Below are 20039 nucleotides of genomic sequence, written 5' to 3' on the forward strand. Positions count from 1 at the left end.
GCAGCTGGGAAATGTGAAAAACGAAATGAACAGGGGTGGCATGCCATTGAAGTAACAGGGTTCCTTATATAAGAATCTCCATGGAATTATTAATGTGTGTCATTATAGTCACTTTCGCGTTGTTTGTCTGTGAATAAAAGACTAGCTATTCATTCCTTCCAGCCTGATTTAGTTGTCTTCTCAGATTGTTCACGCTTTCAAATTGTGCAGTAAAATTTAAAAGGCGTTGCTTTGACGGCAAAAAAATTAAAATAAAAATCAGGCACCAATAGATGCATCGCAATAATCCCTATTTGCAGATTATGTAAAAGATAAGCATTAGAAGCTTAGGAAGGGAACAAACCGCCTAGAATGCATCCCCAGAGCAGCCGGAAATAAATTTAATAAATAAATTTAATAAACAATACTCGGATAAGCAGAGATCAGCACCAGATAAACAAGCAGGAAACAACACCTTAAGGGGGAAACTGTAATCCTCCTGACTTTGCCGCTGTACAAATTACTGTACGGTATAGAAACAAAGAGAGCAAAACCAACTCCCTTGTAGCACTGATGATGTTACCTAGTTGGGTAATGAAAAGTCTGCAAGAAAACGACCCAGCTCGGAGAGCAGCAAGAATTCAGTAGATGAACCCAGAGGCTACATCTATTCTTTTCTCTTGGGAAAATACTCTTTATTTGACTCTTAGCGCAGAAGTAACCTCAGCTAGATCTTGTCCTGCGTTTGAAATGGTTCATAGAAGCTCTTTGATATACAAAACAGCATTGCCTGCCTGGGAATGTGACCAGGAGCAGTTGCTATTAATGTAAATAATTCCTTGTGTATTGTGCCCATAATTCCTAATATTAGATGGGGTGATCGTTAACCTTCCTTCCTTCCTTCCTTCCTTCCTTCCTTCCTTCCTTCCTTCCTTCCTTCCTTCCTTCCCTATCTATCTATCCATTCATCAGTATCTATATCCATCCATCCATCCTCTCCATCATCAACCTTCCTTCCTTCCTTCCTTCCTTCCTTCCTTCCTTCCTTCCTTCCTTATCTTATCTATCTATCTATCTATCTATCTATCTATCTATCTATCTCTATCTACCTATCTACCTACCTACCCATTCATCAGTATCTATATCCATCCATCCATCCCTCTCTCCATCATCAACCTTCCTTCCTTCCTTCCTTCCTTCCTTCCTTCCTTCCTTCCTTCCTTCCTTATCTATCTATCTTATCTATCTATCTATCCATCCATTCATTCATTCATCAGTATCTATATCCATCCATCCATCCCTCTCTCCATCATCTTCCTTCCTTCCTTCCTTCCTTCCTTCCTTCCTTCCTTCCTTCCTCCCTCCCTCCCTCCCTCCCTCCCTTCCTTCCTTCCTTCCTTCCTTTCTTATCTATCTATCTATCTATCCATTCATCAGTATCTATATCCATCCATCCCTCTCTCTCCATCACCAACCTTCCTTCCTTCTGTCTTCCTGCTTCTCCTTTCACCTTCCTCCTATCTCCCTTCTCCTTCCTCTTTTCTTCTCTCTCCTTCTTCCTTTCTCCCTTTTTTTCTCCTTTGTCTGTTCTCTTTCCTCCTCTCTCCCTTCTCCTTTCTCTCTTTTCTTCATTGTCCTTTCTCTTTCCCTCTTCTCCTCCCTGCTTTTTCCTCTCTCCTTCCTCCGCTCTCTTCTCCCTTCCTCCTTTCTCCTTTCTGCCTTCTCCCTTCCCAAAGGGCAGGCTATTTTGGATGACATTTGATTTGATTCTTTCTAATCCCTTCTAATTAAGCTACCCTACCCTTTACTTTACATGCCATTGGTTTTAGCCTGTCTTTGTAAAACGAGTTGCTTCAGGAAGTGAGTCAGGCTGTCATTTGGCAACGAAAATAGGAGATCCAGAAGTGCCTTAATTATACTGGGCAGACCTAATATAATTCTAATATATATTTAGCCTAATATAATTGGGCTAAAATCAACTGTTTCATTGCCCATTCAGTCCCCACAGATTCAAGAGGAGTCCCGCCTTGGCCCAGGGTCCGGGATCCAGTATCTCTCCTATACCTCCAACAGATTTCAATGTGGCAGACCGGACCTAGCCGAGTTTAAGCAATCCTAAGCTGAATGTCACAATCAGGCATGGGGGAATTATGGCTCCTTCATGACTTGCGGACTTCAACTCCCAGAATTCATCAGCCAGCATGAGGGAACTGTGGCTCCTTCATGACTTGCGGACTTCAACTCCCACAATTCCTCAGCCAACATGGGGAAACTATGACTCTTTTATGACTTGCGGACTTCAACTCCCAGAATTCCTCAGCCAGCATGAGGGAACTGTGGCCCCTTCATGACTTGTGGACTTCAACTCCCAGAATTCCTCAGCCAGCATGAGGGAACTGTGGCCCCTTCATGACTTGGGGACTTCAACTCCCAGAATTCCTCAGCCAGGGTTACATCTGTCAATGGAAAGAGTCTAGTAGCACCTTTAAAGGCTTGAGAATTTTATTTGAAGGTCTCAGCCCTCATGAGTGGCAGCTCACTTCATCCGATTCAGTGGGTGGCTTGACTGATGAACGTCACATCAGCCAGCCCACAACACTCGTTGGATGCTTGTGAGCTGCAACTCACAACAGTCTGAGTTAATCTAGAGCAGGGGTCTTCAAATTTGGCCCTTTGATGACTTGCGGACTTCAACTCCCAGAATTCCTCAGCCAGTGTGCCTGGCTGAGGAATTCTGGGAGTTGAAGTCCTCAAGTCATCAAAGGGCCAAGTTTGAAGACCCCTGATCTGAGGTATAACAAAGTCCTTTCCCAGATTAACAATCAATTGCCCCAATGGTCAGTTGTCCTTTTAATTGATATAATTCCATTATTTTGCTGCTTGTCTGCAAGGGACAGTGGATAGGGACAAGATGGCGGCTGCAACAGTCCGATCAAAACCTTGGGTGATGCAATTGGGTGATGCCATTGCAGCCGCCATCTTGACTCTTTTGACCACTTTTGCCTGGCTGAGGAATTCTGGGAGTTGAAGTCCATGAGTCATAAAAGGGTCAAGTTTGAAGTCCCCTGATCTAGAGCAGTGTTTCTCAACTTGGGCCACTATCAGATGTCTGGACTTCAACTCCCAGAATTCCCCAGGGGAATTGAGTTGTGTTGTCTACTCTAGAGTTGGCAACTCTAGAGCAACACAGCTCTCTTCCTACAGTTTCCTCTTAACAAGGGACTGCTCAGACCTGGACCTTCCTTGTTGAAATTTGGGGTGGTCCAGAGAGACGTAATCCCAGTAGATGCTTAAGAGGCTCCCCAGGTTTTTTTTTTTTGATTTCACTAAGATTTTGTTTTAAAAAATTGACATTTTCCTAGAAGATCTTGCGAGATTGTTACGGGAGGAAAGGGGTTTCGTGGTTGAATAATGGTTACAGATAGTCCTTGACTTAGATTTAGTGACCGTATAACATTAACAACACACTGGAAACAGTGACTTATGACCGTGTTTCCCATTTATGACTCTTGCAGCCTCCCCACGGTCACGTGATCAAAGTTTGGGTGCAACTGGCATATAGGATGCCCCTTTCAATTGGTGAAAGGGGTTTCTGACTTGCAAAATCCCGGGTTGACTGTCTCCAGCATCCTCTGTTCCAAGGGATGAACATGGACTCTGATGGTCGCCATGATGACCATAGATTCTCTTACTGGGCCAGTGGTCCAGTGTAGGCCCGGCGTACTGAATTTTCAAGCTGATGTTTTTTCCAGTGAGGGTGAGATTGGAAGTTTGAGACAGCAGAGAGGTGGGTTCAGTGGAACCAGTTTTAAAGTTGACCCTTGTGTTGGATTATCCCAGTGTTTCTCAACTTTGACAACCTGAAGATGTATGGACACTAGAACAGTGTTTTTCAATTCAAGAAGCAACGGATGGAAACTAGTCAAGGAGAGAAGCAATCTCTGGTTTAATGAAGAGAAGGACAAGGGGCGACATGATAGCAGTCTTCCAGTATCTCAGGGGTTGCCCCAGAGAAGAGGGAGTCAAGCTATTTTCCAAAGCATCTGAAGGCAGGACAAGAAGCAACAGGTGGAAACTAATCACGGAGAGAAGCATCCTAGAACTAAAGAGAAACTTCCTGACAGTGAGGACAATTAACCAGTGGAACCACCTGCCTCCAGAAGTGCTGAATGCTCCAACACTGGAAGTTTTTAAGAAGAGACTGGACAGCCATTTGTCTGTGGTGGTATAGGGTTTCCTGCCTGAGCAGGGGGTTGGAATAGAAGACCTCCAAAATCCCTTCCAACAACAACAACAACAACAACAACAACAACAACAACAACAACTACTACTACTACTACTTCTTCTTCTTCTTCTTCTTCTTCTTCTTCTTCTTCTTCTTCTTCTTCTTCTTCTTCTTCTTCTTCTTCTTCTTCTTCCTCCTCCTCCTCCTCCTCCTCCTCTTCCTTCTTCTTCTTCTTCCTCCCCTTATTATTATTATTATTATTATTATTATTATTTCAAACTTTTCATTTTGGCTTGTGATGTTAATAACAGCAAACGATCAGCAAGGTAGGAAACCTTTTGAGGATCCTGCCTTCGTTGGCAGAAACTGCAGGTTTAATTAAGGAATGAGGGATGTTAAAATAGACAAATGTTTTGGGAAATAATTCTCAGCTGCTTCATTTTAAGCGAGATTTGTTTATCATTGGGGGGGAGGCCCCATTGATGGCGCTCAGGGCCCCATTCCTTTCTAAAGCAAAAAGCACGAATGCTTTTGTTGGTCTCCTCTACAGGTAGTCCTTCACTTTACGACCACAATTGAGCCTAAAATTTATGTTGCTAAGCGAGACAGTTGTTAAGTCAGCTTTGCCCCATTTTAAGACCTTTTTTTTTGCCACAATTGTTTTGCGAATCAGCGCAGTCGTGAAGAAGGCAACCATTCACTTAGAGGCCTTTGAAAGTGGCCGTTCAAAAATCGCAAAAAAGTGACCGATGCCTGTTTTTTACAATAATAATAATAATAATAATAAAGTTGGAAGGGACCTTGGAGGTCATCTAGTCCAACCCCCTGCTCAGGCAGGAAACCCTACACCATTTCAGACAAATGGCTGTCCAGTCTCTTCTTAAAAACTTCCAGGGTTGGAGCATTCACCGCTTCTGGAGGCAGGTGGTTCCACTGGTTAATTGTTCTCACTGTCAGGAAGTTTCTCCTTAGTTCCAGATTGCTTCTCTCCTTGATGAGTTTCCATCCGCTGCTTCTTGTCCTACCTTCAGGCACTTTGGAGAAGAGCTTGACTCCCTCTTCTTTGGGGCAGCCCCTGAGATACCGGAAGACTGCTATCATGTCCCCCCTCATCCTTCTCTTTATTAAACTAGACATACCCAATTCCAGTAATCGTTCCTTGTATGTTTTAGCCTCCAGTCCCCTAATCATCTTCGTTGCTCTTCTCTGCACTCTTTCCAGAGTCTCAGCATCTTTTTTACATCGTGGTGACCAAAACTGGATTCAGGGTTCCAAGTATGGCCTTACCAAGACCGTGTAAAGTGGTATTAACACTTCACGCGATCTTGATTCTGTCCCTCTATTAACGACCGTTGAAGCATCCATGTGGTCACGCGGTCAGAATTCGGGGATCTGGCCGCTGATTCATATTTATGACAGTTGCCGGAAAATAATCTTCCAACAAGCAAAGTCAGTGTGTGGGGGGGGAGCCAGATGCGCTTAACGAGCTCGCAATCTGCTTAAGAAGTGCAGCGCTTTGCTTAATGACCGTGGCAAAAAAAAGGTCGTATAAAATGGAACAGAACTCACTGACTCAACAGCCTTGTCTGATAAAAACTTCGTATAACAAGAAGCTTGGTTTTTTTTTTCTGTTAGAGGAGGGAAAGAGTTGGAGGGGGGGGAATGGGAGTCAAAATACCCAATTTTGCGTATGTTTGAGATTTATTAAAATGTCAGTAAGTCAAGATAATTCAACTGGGCTGCCTGCACGGTAAGCCTGCCGTAAATTGACTTTGTGTGCGGGGAAAAAAACCCTGCAGGGTGAGGGGGCTGATCAAAAGGCTGCCTCGTGCTTTGAAAAAGGTCCTTAAGATGGAAGAAACGCTACGTAGCCAAAGGGATAAAATTATGAAGGATTTTTTTCCCCCACTCCCAATGTATGCATTTACGTCTAAGTATAGTACTCAGGTAGCGAGGCTGTATTACTATTATCCTTTTCATCTGTTCCGCCACCTCCTCTATTTGGCACTGTTATTATGATTATTATCCTTTGTTATTATGATTATATCACTTGGTTGCTTGCATGTAGACTGAGAGCTTCAGCGCCGGAGACAAATTCCTTGTGTGTCCGGTCACACGTGGCCAATAAAGAATCCTATTCTGTTTTGTAACCTATCCTATATTCCGTTCTGTTTTGTAATCTATTCTGTTCCCTATTCTACATTCTGTTCTTTATTCTGTTCTCCATTCTATGCTGTTCTATGTATTGTTCTGTAATCTATTCTATCTCCTCCCCTCCCCTCTTTTATCCTGTCCCATCCCATCCCATCCCATCCCATCCTATCCTATCCTGTATTTCCTGTCCTGTCCTACCCTACCCTACCCTACCCTACTCTATACTCTGCTCTACTCTACTCTACTCTACTCTATTCTGTTTCCTGTCCTATCCTATCCTATTCTCTATTTCCTTTCCTATCCTGTCCTATCCTATCCTATCCTATCCTATCCTATTCTCTATTTCCTGTCCTATCCTATCCTATCCTCTATTTCCTGTCCTGTCCTACCCTACCCTACTCTACTCTACTCTATATACTCTATCCTATTCTCTATTTCCTGTCCTGTCCTGTCCTGTCATACCCTACCCTACCCTACTCTACTCTACTCTACTCTACTCTACTCTACTCTACTCTACTCTACTCTACTCTACTCTATTCTCTATTTCCTGTCCTATCCTATCCTATCCTATCCTATTCTCTATTTCCTGTCCTGTCCTACCCTCCCCTCCCCTCCCCTATTCTATTCTATTCTCTATATCCTGTCCTGTCCTATCCTATCCTATCCTATCCTATTCTCTATTTCCTGTCCTGTCCTACCCTACCCTACCCTACCCTACCATACTCTACCCTACTCTACTCTATTCTATTCTCTATTTCCTGTCCTATCCTATCCTATCCTATCCTATCCTATCCTATCCTATCCTATCCTATCCTATCCTATCCTATCCTATCCTATCCTATCCTATTCTCTATTTCCTGTCCTGTCCAATCCTATCTTATTCACTGTTCTGTATTCTATGCCATTCCTATCCTACCCTACTCTACTCTACCCTATCCTGTCCTGTCCTGTCCTATCCTATCTTCTGTTCTGTTCTGTTCTGTTCTGTTCTTAATATTCAAACAATTCTTACCAGTCATAATTTTCTCAGTATTTAACATCTAAATATCCAAATTTTCCATTTAAATACATCATCCCAATATTTTCATATTTCATATACTATAAAAACTCTATACTACTTATCTACCTTATTACATGTGCCTATAACATCTTTTCTAATCAATTATATTTTCACTTTTATTTCTAAAACTTGATTTGTTAAATCACTATATATCCTTCCCCCCCCCCAAAAAAAAATTCTTATTAAGCCGGACATCTAGAAACCCTGCGTAGGAGATCAAATGCGGTTGCATTTTCCAGCTGCGTGCAGCTTCTTCTGCTGCTCTCGGTGCTGATGGAGACAGCCAGCTCATCCTTTCTCCTTGCAAGGAATAATAATAATAAAAAAGCCCCTTAAATATCTTTTCATCCTCTCCTCAAGGACCAGCCTGCTGTTCCAGGTTGTGAATTGAGCCAGACAGCTTCGGTGGGAAAAGTACACATTTGACACAGACTGTGTTCAAAGCCTGTGCTTTAAGCAAAGGATTTAATTAAATAGAAAACGGTTTTTTTTCCTCCCCCCCCCCCCCAAAAAAAATACACAGGTTAAAAAAAGCCTACACAAATTCAGGCTAGGTCCTCAGGAGTCTGCAACCTTGACAACTTTAAGACTCACATCAGCCAGCCCACAGCACTCATTGGATGCTTGTGAGCTGCAACTCACAACAGCCTGGGTTAATCTAGAGCAGGGGTCTTCAAACTTGGCCCTTTTATGACTTGTGGACTTCAACTCCCAGAATTCCTCAGTCAGGCATACTGACTGAGGAATTCTGGGAGTTGAAGTCCACACCTCTTAAAATGGCCGAGGCTGAGAAACACCATTTTAGCTCTTTTTGAGTTAGCATTATTTCCCCCACACATTATGTCAGGGGTCTTCAAACTTGGCCCTTTTATGACTTGTGGACTCCAACTCCCAGAATTCCTCAGCCAGGCACACTGACTGAGGAATTCTGGGAGTTGAAGTCCACACCTCTTAAAATGGCCGAGGCTGAGAAACACCATTTTAGCTCTTTTTGAGTTAGCATTATTTTCCTCACATTATGTCGGGGGTCTTCAAACTTGGCCCTTTTATGACTTGTGGACTCCAGCTCCCAGAATTCCTCAGCCAGCATAGCTGGCTGAGGAATTCTGGGAGCTGAAGTCCACAATGTTGTCAAGGGCTAGGCCATACATTACCACAAAAATTATTTCAGCAAGCAATGTTTACCAGGCCGGCTGCATCGCTGTGTGTGTATTGTGGGTCCCTAAAGCGTTTCTCCCTCTCCTTTAAAACTGGAGCTGGTACACAGTGCGGAATATGCACACTTGTGTGGCCCAGTGTTTGGAGGCTAATGGCCTCTGGCATGTGGGAGGAAAAAACCTCCTCTGTAATTTTGGGATGAAATAAATGCTTGAACAAGCGGGAGAGGATTACTTTCCTTCCCAAATAACTAATAGGAGAAGGCAGTCTTATTTACATAGTTGCCATAGCAGCGCTTTTAAGTATTGCTATTCCGTGTGGATTGATTAAATTCTCCCCGTCTCCATTATGCTATTCCTTTTTTTTTTTTTTGGTATAAGTGCTGTTATGTAGAGTGCAGGAAAGGAGCAAGAAATGGCACGCTAAAGAAATGAAAAATGTGAAATAATAATAATAATAATAATAATAACATCCCAGACTTAACAACTGTCGATAAGAAAGACAAAAAAGTCTGGATAGTGGACGTGGCAGTGCCTGGAGACAGCAGAATTAGAAGAGAAAGAACTGGAGAAGATAACAAAATACAAAGACCTACAAATAGAAATAGAAAGACTGTGGCAAAAGCAAGCAAGGGTAGTACCAATAGTGATAGGCTCCTTGGGTGCAATCCAAAACAACTGGAGCACCACTTGAACACCACTGGCATTGACAAATTCGCTATTAGTCAATTGCAAAAGGCGGCCTTACTAGGAACTGCTTCCATCCTGCAATGATATCTGTAATACCATCAAACATCCACATCTGCCTATCCCAGGTCCTGGGTAAGGACTCGATAGGTAGACAAAATGCCAAATCCAGTCTGAACATCTGGCTGACTGTGCGATGATCCATAATAATAATAATAAATGGAAACAGGGCTGAAAGAAGCGTACAGATTAATCCTTGAGTTATCCTAAACCAGTGGTTCTCAACCTTTCTAATGCCGCGACCCCATAATACAGTTCCCCATGTTGTGGTGACCCCCAACCACTTACACATCACTGGGTGCCAGGGGCGTGGCCAAAGAAAAGGAGAAAAAAATGGCGGACAGCCTTGTTTGGCGACCCCCATGAAATGGTCATTCGACCCCAAATGGGGTCCCGACCCACAGGTTGAGAACCACTGTCCTAAACAGTTGGTTTAGTCAATTTCCAGTGTTGGAGCGTTCACCGCTTCTGGAGGCAGGTTAATTGTTCTAACTCAGGAAGTTTCTCCTTAGTTCCAGTTGCTTCTCTCCTTGATGAGTTTCCATCTTTTCCTGCCTTCAGGGGCTTTGGAGAATAGCCATTTTGTCTTCTTCAACCATCTGATGTACTTGCAGCATTCCACGCCCACCTATTTGCCTTGGTAGATAAAGTCTGTCAATCTCACTGCGTGGATGAAGGGCATGATATTATTATTATTATTATTATTAGTAGTAGTAGTAGCACTAGTACTAGTAGTAGTAGTAGCACTATATTATTATTATTATTAGTAGTAGTAGTAGTAGTAGTAGTAGCACTAGTACTAGTAGTAGTAGTGTAGACATGAGGTTTCTACAGCCCAGCTTCACATTTCTTTTCGATTACAAAGCTTTATGGACCCAACTGGATGGTTTTATTAGATTTATTGCACAGGTAGTCCTCCTATCTGCTATCGACCAACACTGAGCCCAAACTTTCGGATGCCAAGTGAGTTTTGCCCAAAATGGCCTTTTCTGCTGCTGTCGTTAAGTGAATCACTGCATTTGCTAAATTAGTAATCTGGTTGTTAAAGGGCTTCACCCTTGACTTTGCTTGTCGAAAGCTATTATGGCCCTTTTACAACCTGTGGACTTCGACTCCCAGAATTCCTGAGACATGCTGGCTGAGGAATTCTAGGCGTTGAAGTCCCCAAGTCATAAAGGGGCCATAGTTCCCCCATACTTTCTCAGGAATTCTGGGAGTTGAAGTCTGCCAGTCATAAAGGGGCCATAGTTTCCCCACGCTGGCTGAGGAATTCTGGGAGTTGAAGTCCACGAGTCATGAGGGGGGCCATAGTTCCCCCATGCTGGCTGAGGAATTCTGGGAGTTGAAGTCCACAAGTCATGAGGGGGCCATAGTTCCCCCATGCTGGCTGAGGAATTCTGGGAGTTGAAGTCTACAAGTCATGAGGGGGCCATAGTTCCCTCATGCTGGCTGAGGAATTCTGGGAGTTGAAGTCCACGAGTCATGAAGGAGTCACAGTTCCCCCATGCTGGCTCAGGAATTCTGGGAGTTGAAGTCCACAAGTCATGAAGGGGCCATAGTTTCCCCATGCTGGCTGAGGAATTCTGGGAGTTGAAGTCCACGAGTCATGAGGGGGCCATAGTTCCCCCATGCTGGCTCAGGAATTCTGGGAGTTGAAGTCCACGAGTCATGAAGGGGCCATAGTTTCCCCACGCTGGCTGAGGAATTCTGGGAGTTGAAGTCCACGAGTCATAAAGGAGTCATCGTTCCCCAGCTCTGTTGTCAGGGCATAATTGCTAGGTGCCAATTCCTCCAGCAGTAAGGTAACCTGGTTATTTGACAGTCCCAGCAAGAGAATTAGCCAGAGAGAAGGTTTGTCCCCTTGCAATTTCCTGCTCAAGTGATTTCCCTGTTCATTCAAGATTATGCAAAGGAGATTATGCATCAACGCTCCTCATTTAGACATCTCCATCTGGTTTTTCCTCCTCTCGTTCACACATTGCCATCAGACGAGGGCAGTCCTGCTCAAAACAGGCGACTAATTAGCGTCTTCCCGAACATTTTGTGGGTGTGTTAATTTCGTGATTTGTCCCTTCGGCTTTTGCAAAGTGGTTTCTGGGGAGCATTTCCCCCCCCCTATTTCAGAACACGGAGAGCCATCCAGTGACTTCGATAACCGAATGTCTTCAATTTGGGGTTTTCTTTATTTTTTTGTTCCTCAATCTCTCCTCACGGATACGTTCGCCGCTGTGTTTCTGCTTTTACGGCGGCGGCCTTGCGATTGTGTTGAGGCTGGGCTGTCTTTCTTCACTGGGGCCTTTCTGCACGTCGCTTTAGTAAGGAAAATAGTTCTCTCCCATTGCAGAATTAAAAATCCATGTGGGGATTGTTCTACCCGTGACCCACAACTTCTGCAGGCAAGTCGTTCCACTGGTTAATTGTTCCGACTGTCGGGAAGTTTCTCCTTAGTTCCAGGTTGCTTCTCTCCTTGATTAGTTTCCATCCGTTGCTTCTTGTCCTGCCCTCAGGTGCTTTGGAGAATAGCCTGACTGCCTCTTCTTTGGGGCAGCCCCTGAGATACTGGAACACTGCTATCATGTCTCCTCCGAGCCTTCTCTATATTAAGCTAAACATACCCAGTTTCCTTAGCTGTTCGATTTAGCCTCCATACCCCTTATCAGCTTTATGGCTATTTTCTGCACTTTTTCTAGTTTTTCAGCATTAGAATAATTGCTCCTTGGGGAACTTGTACCATACAGAAAGAGGAAGCAAACTCCACACTCACTTAACACTGATGATGCTACCTAGCTGGGTCATGAAATGTCTGCAAGAAAACAACCAAGCTCAGATAGCACCGAGCACCCCACATTATTCCTATTTCTACTACTACTACTACTACTACTACTACTACTACTACTACTACTACTACTTTCCCCAAACTCCATTCTCAGCACTGATGATGTTGCCTAAATGGGTCACGAAACATATGCAAGAAAACAAGCTTGGAGAGTTCCAAGGATCCCATAGTCGTCGTCCTCCTCCCCCTCCCCCCCTCCTCCCCCTCCTCCTCTCCCCTTTGTTTTCTCCTGCACTCTCTTTTAGCACAGATAATGTTCCTTAGTTGGGTCATGAGACGTCTGCAAGAAACATTTAGGCAAGAAAAACCAAATGCACAAGTACAGCATAGGTGGCACCATGCTCAATAGTAGTAACTGTGAGGGGGACCTTGGAGTCCTAGTAGACAATCACCTAAATATGAGCCAGCAGTGTGCTGCAGCTGCCAAAAAGGCCAACACAGTGCTGGGCTGCATTAACAGAGAGATAGAATCAAGATCACGTGAAGTATTAATACCACTTTACAATGCCTTGGTAAGGCCACACTTGGAATACTGCATCCAGTTTTGGTCACCACGATGTAAAAAAGATGTTGAGACTCTAGAAAGAGTACAGAGAAGAGCAACAAAGATGATTAGGGGACTGGAGGCTGAAACATACAAGGAACGGTTGCTAGAATTGGGTATGTCTAGTTTAACGAAGAGAAGGACAAGGGGGGACATGATAGCAGTCTTCCAGTATCTCAGGGGCTGCCCCAAAGAAGAGGGTGTCAAGCTATTTTCCAAAGCACCTGAAGGCAGGACAAGAATGCTGATAAAGGCAGGACAAGATGCTGATAAAGCATCACCTCTTCTGATTAACAATGAGTTGGCGGACTACTGCTGGAGCTTTGATTTTCCCAGGGGTGCTAATTAAGAGGCATCTGAATGTGGGTGGAGGGTGTATTGTCCTCAAGGAGTGGAGCATGGTTGGGGGTACACCTGGGATGGGATGCTCATAAGGCCACCCTGCCTTTGAAACAGGGTGCAAAATTATTTTCCCTTCGTGTTTCTTGCCATCTTACAAGGCCCTCAAGGAAGATCAAAGAGGACACTTTTAAATTATTATTTCTTTCCTTTAAGACAGGGGTCTTCAAACTTGGCCCTTGGATGACTTGTGGACTTCAACTCCCAGAAATTCTGGCTGAGGAATTCTGGGAGTTGAAGTCCACAAATCACAAAAGGGCCAAGTTTGAAGACTCCTACTTTAAGGCAACCGAAGCTATTCCAGGAAGACGCTGAAGTCATGCAAAATCGGTGCAATTTTGATCCAAGCAAAGTCAGTAGCTGTAGTCAACAAGCGGGACTCTAGTGAAGATTTTAATTAGGACAACCTACTGGTACTCTTGTTTTGTGAGTTTATTTTGGGGGGGGGTGAGGGGGCAGAAATAGGGAAGGAGAGGTTGGTGAGAACAAGCCTTCAGCTTGTTCTAGTCTAGTTTAACGAAGAGAAGGACAAGGGGGGGACATGATAGCAGTATTCCAATATCTCAGGGGCTGCCATAAAGAAGAGGGAGTCAACCTATTCTCCAAAGCACCTGAAGGCAGGACAAGAAGCAACGGATGGAAACTCATCAAGGAAAGAAGCAACCTAGAACTAAGGAGAAACTTCCTGACAGTGAGAACAATTAATCAATGGATTAATTGCTGGCTGTGGAATTCTGGGAGTTGAAGTCCACATGCCTTAAAATGGTCAAGGTTGAGAAACACTGCTCTAGAGAGATGGAGGATCCTACGGAGTGAATGAATAATAATAAGTAATGATGGAGATGGATCGGAGTAGGAGCTCACGTCCAGTCCTCTGGGAATAAGTTTTCCATTCAGCATTATTAAAATTTGTTCACGGTTTTCCTGGCTGAGCCTTATCGCAAAGGAGAGTGCCATTTCTAAAACGTCATTAGTTTAATTCGGAAAACTGTCAGTCATTTTCTGAAGGACTCTGCTGAGGGCCTCATAATAAGACTCTGAAGTTCAGTGAAAAAATGGAAGGTGTTCACGCTGGGATATTGTCAAACTCTATGATTCTTCACGAGAAATTTACTTCTAGGCCCGCTTCAGGCATGAAAGCCTACTGGGTGACTTTGGGCCAATCACCAGGAGACAGAGTTCTAGTTCCGCCTTAGACATGAAAGCCAACTGGGTGACTTTGGGCCAATCACCAGGAGACGGAGAGTTCTAGTCCCGCCTTAGGCATGAAAGCTAGTTGGGTGATTTTGGGCCAATCACCAGGAGACGGAGAGTTCTAGTCCCGCCTTAGGCATGAAAGCTAGTTGGGTGATTCTGGGCCAATCACCAGGAGACGGAGAGGTCTAGTCCCGCCTTAGGCATGAAAGCCAGCTGGGTGACTTTGGGCCAATCACCAGGAGACGGAGAGTTCTAGTCTCTTGTTAGGCATGAAAGCCAGCAGGGTGACTTTGGGCCAATCGCCAGGAGACGGAGAGTTCTAGTCCCGCCTTAGGCATGAAAGCCAGCAGGGTGACTTTGGACCAGTTACCAGGAGATGGTGAGTTCTAGTTCTGTCTTAGGCATGAAAGCCAACTGGGAGTCTTTGGGCCAATCACCAAGAGACGCTGAGTTCTAATCCCACCTCAGCCAGAAAAACCAGCTGGATTCGCTTAACAACTGTGTTACTAACTTAACAACTGCAGGGATTCACTTAACAACTGTGGGAAGTAAGGTCGTAAAATGGGTCCAAACTCACTTAACACATGCCTCGCTTAGCAGCAGAAAGTTTGGATCCGGTTGTCGTAAGTTGAGGAAGGGTTACCTTTTGGAAAAACGAGGGAGTCCGAGAACAGGCTTGAAATTGATCAGATGTCTGCAAGGCAGGTTTAGGTTCCGTTCCGATTTGGGCAAGGCCTGGATTTGGAAAAAACGACAACAGATTTTTATTTTCCATTTGCTGCAGGCTATCTAAAGGGGATAGGAAAGAACTAAAAGGGAAGAACAGGATAAATTTAGCCTACAGCATTCTGCTTGCTGCAGGGAAATAATTAACTGGATATATTTACTGTACCTCTGGAGAGGGAATATTATTTTGCCCAAAGGTAATTTTATTTTGCCCCAAAAAGCAAGGTTCTACATTTAGGCAAGAAAAACCAAATGCACAGGTATAGTACAGGGGGTACCTTGCTCAATAATAGCAACTGTGAGAGGGACCTCGGAGTCCTAGTGGACAATCACGTAAATAGGAGGCAGCCGTGTGCTGCAGCTGCCAAAAAAGCCAACACAGTGCTGGGCTGCATTAACAGAGGGAGAGAATCAAGATCCGGTGAAGGGTTAATACCACTTTACAAGGCCTTGGTAAGGCCACACTTGGAATACAGCATCCAGTTTTGGTCACCACGATGTAAAAAAGATGTTGAGACTCTAGAAAGAGTGCAGAGAAGAGCAACAAAGATGATTAGGGGACTGGAGGCTAAAACATAAAGAACAGTTGCAGGAATTGGGTATGTCTGGTTTAATGAAGGACGAGGGGGACATGATAGCAGTCTTCCAGTATCTCAGGGGCTGCCCCAAAGAAGAGGGAGTCAAGCTATTCTCCAAAGTGCCTGAAGGCAGGACAAGAAGCAACGGGTGGAAACCAATCAAGGAGAAAAGCAACCTAGAACTAAGGAGAAATTTCCTGACAGTGAGAACAATTAACCAATGGAACAACCTGCCTCCAGAAGCGATGAATGCTCCAACACTGGAAGTTTTCAAGAAGAGACTAGACAGCCATTTGTCTGTAATAGTATAGGGTTTTCTGCCTGAGCAGGGGGTTGGACTAGAAGACCTCCAAAGTCTCTTCCAACTGTGAATTCCAGGACCCTCCCCAAGAACTGGGTGCCCTCAAAGCAACTGTTTAAGTTGGGTCCCCAACCTGTGGGCCGCAGCCAGGCTGGGCAGTGCACGCACATGTGCACGCACACCCCCACTTGTGCTAGCACGCAGCTGTGAAAACAGAATGTTGTGCCGTGGGGCACAAAAACAGGACGCCGTGGGGTGCAAAAATAGGATGCCACTGCACTGCAGGGCGCAAAAATGGGGTCCTGTCGCACCACAGGGCACAAAAACACTCGCCGTGCCACAGGATGCAAAAATGGGGCACTGCGCTGCAGGGTGTGAAAACGGGACACCTCCATGCTGTGGGGCACAAAAACGGGATGCTACCGCACCGTGGGATGCGAAAACAGGCACCGTAGGGTGCAAAAATGGGATGGCTCTACAGTGTAGGGTGCAAAAACGGGGCACTGCATTGCACAAGAACGGGACAGGCCTAGTGAGTATCAGGTGGGCACTAGCACTACCCCGTTTGCATTGCGCACGTGCGCACACGTCTGTGTAATTCTGCCTCCTCCCTTTCGCTCTGGTCCGCCAACCGAGAAAGGTTGGTGACCTCTGGTTTAAGTAACTAATAGTACAGGATTTTATTTTATTGTAGTGATGTCAAGGATGAATCTTTGGCTGCTATGTGCCTCTTGTGTTTCATCTTGCCTTTAGATTAAGGGGGGGGGGGTTAAATGGAGAAACGAAACCTCTTCAATTCGGCTGAGGAGCATGAAAGCCTGAAGCCTTGTCAAGGACACCATAACGGGTGCGGGTTTGAAGCAGACGGTTCCCATAACAAAGTGAACATGTTGATACGAATTACATAAGGCATTGCGAGTTTGGCTGGGAAAATTATTGTTGAAATCTATGAATTGGTGCCGAAACCTCAGAGTTAGTTTTGCTTCGACAGAACTGTGCAGTGTATTCAATAAACAGTAAGATTTTCGGAGACGAATGAACCTGGAGTTTTATTTGGATTCTCGAGCTGGATGTTGATAAAGCGGTTGCGTCTTCTCAGCAGCATTTAAGTAGCCATGTGCGCCCTCGAGAAATAATGGCGCCTGGTCCTCCAGACTTCCTGTCAGCTGCCACCTCACACTTGTTGCTTCTGCTTCGTTACCATGTGGTGACAGCCTGCCACGGGCTCTGGGGAGGATGGATGGGAGACGGAATGCTTGACGGGAAAGCGGAAGTTTTAACGGCTGTATCTCCCTGGGATGCTGCTTCAAGGGCATCCAGCTGAGAGAAGAACCCAGCTACATACCAACGAATGCTTGACTGTTTTAAAAACTTCCTGTTTGAACCTTTTTGGTTATGCAGTACACTCGATTTTAATAAAACGATACCTTTCTCAACCAATGGAGCCATGGATCGTATCTATTTAGAGGTTTGAGTGGAGGCAGGGCTGACATTTCCCATAAGAGACAGAAAATTGGGCATAATGCAATATACTTGCAATAAAATGTTATTTGCTTAAGATAATCCAAGACCAGCCAGCCATATTACACACCAGACTTCTTTTTTACTCGGGCGTCTAGATGTGCAGAGATAAAAAATCCTGGAATTGTTTTTAGCAACGGTGCCAAGAAAGCCTGATGGGAATAAATTTGGGTAAGGCTAGTCAATAGCTTTATTAGAACTGTACACAGCATGAAAGTCTATTAGATAAGCAAAAAAAATATGGCATACTTCATGGAAATGATTTTTTTTTTGAAAATTTTATTGATTTTCTAACATTACATTTATAGCTTTGAAAAACAGCGTGGCGGCTGGTATAATTCGATTACATACAAATATCATCAATACAAATCTCAAACTATTACAATAGGTATTTCTTCTCTTTTCCCCTTAATATGTACCGTCTCATATTTGAATTAATATACTTCTCATTCTATCAGTCAAATAAAAAATAACTTTCTTAACAATTATCAATAGTGTATCTTGAATACAAGATATTATTATGAATGGAGATAAAGAAAACTTTTGATTATTTAATACATAGAAGTATGAATATTAACATAAATTTGAACGTTGATTTGTTTATAAAGGTTATGTAGAGGTGATTAAGATATATAGATAGATAAGACGTGTATCCTGCATACCAGATTTGGTGAGGAACTGTGATGAAGGGAATTGGGAACATTTAAAAACTGGGGAAATGATAAATATTAAACGTTAAATTTCAAATGTCAGTGGAAAATTAAAATTGAGAAAAAGTCACTAGGACATTGATTGCCTCCAAGATGGAACGTTAAAACAATCAAGATATATATAAGCTAAAAACTATTGATAATTGGAAATGAACTTTTTTTAATTGAATAATTGTCCTGTGTTCCCGGGAGGAACAGTGGTCGGAAGAGATTGTAAGAACACAGTCAGAGAGAATCATGGATTTACAGTTAGTCCTTGACTTACGACCACAATTGGTAAGCGAAGCAGATGTCAAGCGAGATTTGCCCCATTTTAATGACTCCCCCCTTGCCAAAGTTGTTAAGTGAATCGCTGCAGCTGTTAAGTCATTAACACGGTTGTTAAATGAATCTGGATTCCCCCCTTGACTTTGCTTGTCAGAAAGTCAGCAAAAGGGGATCACGTGACCCCTGGATGCCACAACCGTCGTAAATACGAGTCAGTTGCCCAAGCGTCTGAATTTTGATCGCGTGACCTCCTGGGGATGCTGCAACGGTCATTAAGGTGTGGTGAAAAACAGTCCCTTTTCCAGTGCTGTTGTAACTTCAAACAATCACTAAAGGAATGGCTGGAAGTCCTTATACCAGGGGTAGGCAACTTGGGCTCTTTTATGACTCATGGACTTCAACTCCCAGAATTCCTGAGTCAGCATGAGGGAAACTTTGGCCCCTTCATGACTCATGGACTTCAACTCCCAGAATTCCTGAGCCAGCATGGGGGAAACTTTGGCCCCTTCATGACTTACGGACTTCAACTCCCAGAATTCCTGAGGCAGCATGGGGGAACTATGGCCCCTTCATGACTTATGGACTTCAACTCCCAGAATTCCTGAGGCAGCATGGGGGAAAATTTGGCCCCTTCATGACTTGGGGACTTCAACTCCCAGAATTCCTGAGCCAGCATGACTCAGCTTGGAAACCTCTCCTTTCCCCCTCAGCATGGCTGGCTCAGGAATTCTGGGAGTTGAAGTCCACCAGTCATAAAAGAGCCAAGGTGGCCTACCCTTGCCTTATACCCCCCTGTGTGAGGAAGTACAAGGATCATCTAGTAGACTTCCTGCCTGAGCAGGGGGTTGGAGTAGAAGACCTCTAAGGTCCCTTCCATCTCTGTTATTCTGTTCTGTTCTGGTTGTAAGTGAGAAAAACGGTCACAAATCCCTTTTTTTCCCAAGGCCATAGTAACTTTGAACAGTTACTAAAAGTGAATGGGTTGTAAGTTGTGTGGTCTGTGTGTAGAGAAAAAGACGGTTTGAATTAGGACCCCCAAACAGCCTGCCCCCCCCTTTGCTTCTCCCCAAAGGGCTGAACGAGTAAGAAGCGAGCAGACCCGCTTTAGTTGGGTCTGTTTAGTACCGAGATTTTAATCATTTTTTTAAAAAAAATTTCCCTCGGTGTTGGTAAATGTTTTCCATGCATGCTTTTCTGAACACTGTTTTTTATTTTTTGTTTTTGTTCTTGTTCTGCTTTTCCAGAGTTTTCACATCCCTGACGATGAATCCTGTCTATAGCCCCGTTCAGCCCGGGGCTCCGTACGGGAATCCTAAGAGCGTCGCCTACACAGGTAAAATTGTTTACAAAAATGACACGTCGTGTTGTGATGTAGGCATGCTCCAGAGCCATTGCAGAGGCAAGATTCCTTGCAGGGGTTGTTGTTTTCTCCCCCCCCCGCCACACCCCTTCTAGCACTGATGATGTTCCCTAGTTGGGTCAGGAAATGTCTGCAAGAAGATAACCAAACTCAGAGAGCAGCAAAGACCCTATAGTTGTTGTAATCCTCTTCCTCCTCTAGTTTGCAAACCCCACTCCCTTCTAGCACTGATGAGGTTCCCTAGTTGGGTCATGAAACGTCTGCAAAGAAATCACCAA

The 20039-nt window shown here is 44.3% G+C and overlaps 1 protein-coding gene across 1 annotated transcript in view; it reads left to right on the plus strand.

The window, feature by feature from the left end:
• Positions 1 to 20039, plus strand: part of FAM168A (family with sequence similarity 168 member A) — an 80020-nt gene that overhangs the window by 17019 nt on the left and 42962 nt on the right. Inside the window, exon 2 of the mRNA XM_039364731.1 lies at positions 19646 to 19734. Coding sequence (XP_039220665.1) covers positions 19665 to 19734 — 70 coding nt within the window. The 5' untranslated portion in view covers positions 19646 to 19664. The remainder of the gene's footprint in view (positions 1 to 19645; positions 19735 to 20039) is intronic.

Source organism: Crotalus tigris, unplaced genomic scaffold, assembly GCF_016545835.1.
Source record: "Crotalus tigris isolate CLP2741 ecotype Arizona unplaced genomic scaffold, ASM1654583v1 scf7180000019840.826796, whole genome shotgun sequence".
NCBI classification, from domain to species: domain Eukaryota; kingdom Metazoa; phylum Chordata; class Lepidosauria; order Squamata; family Viperidae; genus Crotalus; species Crotalus tigris.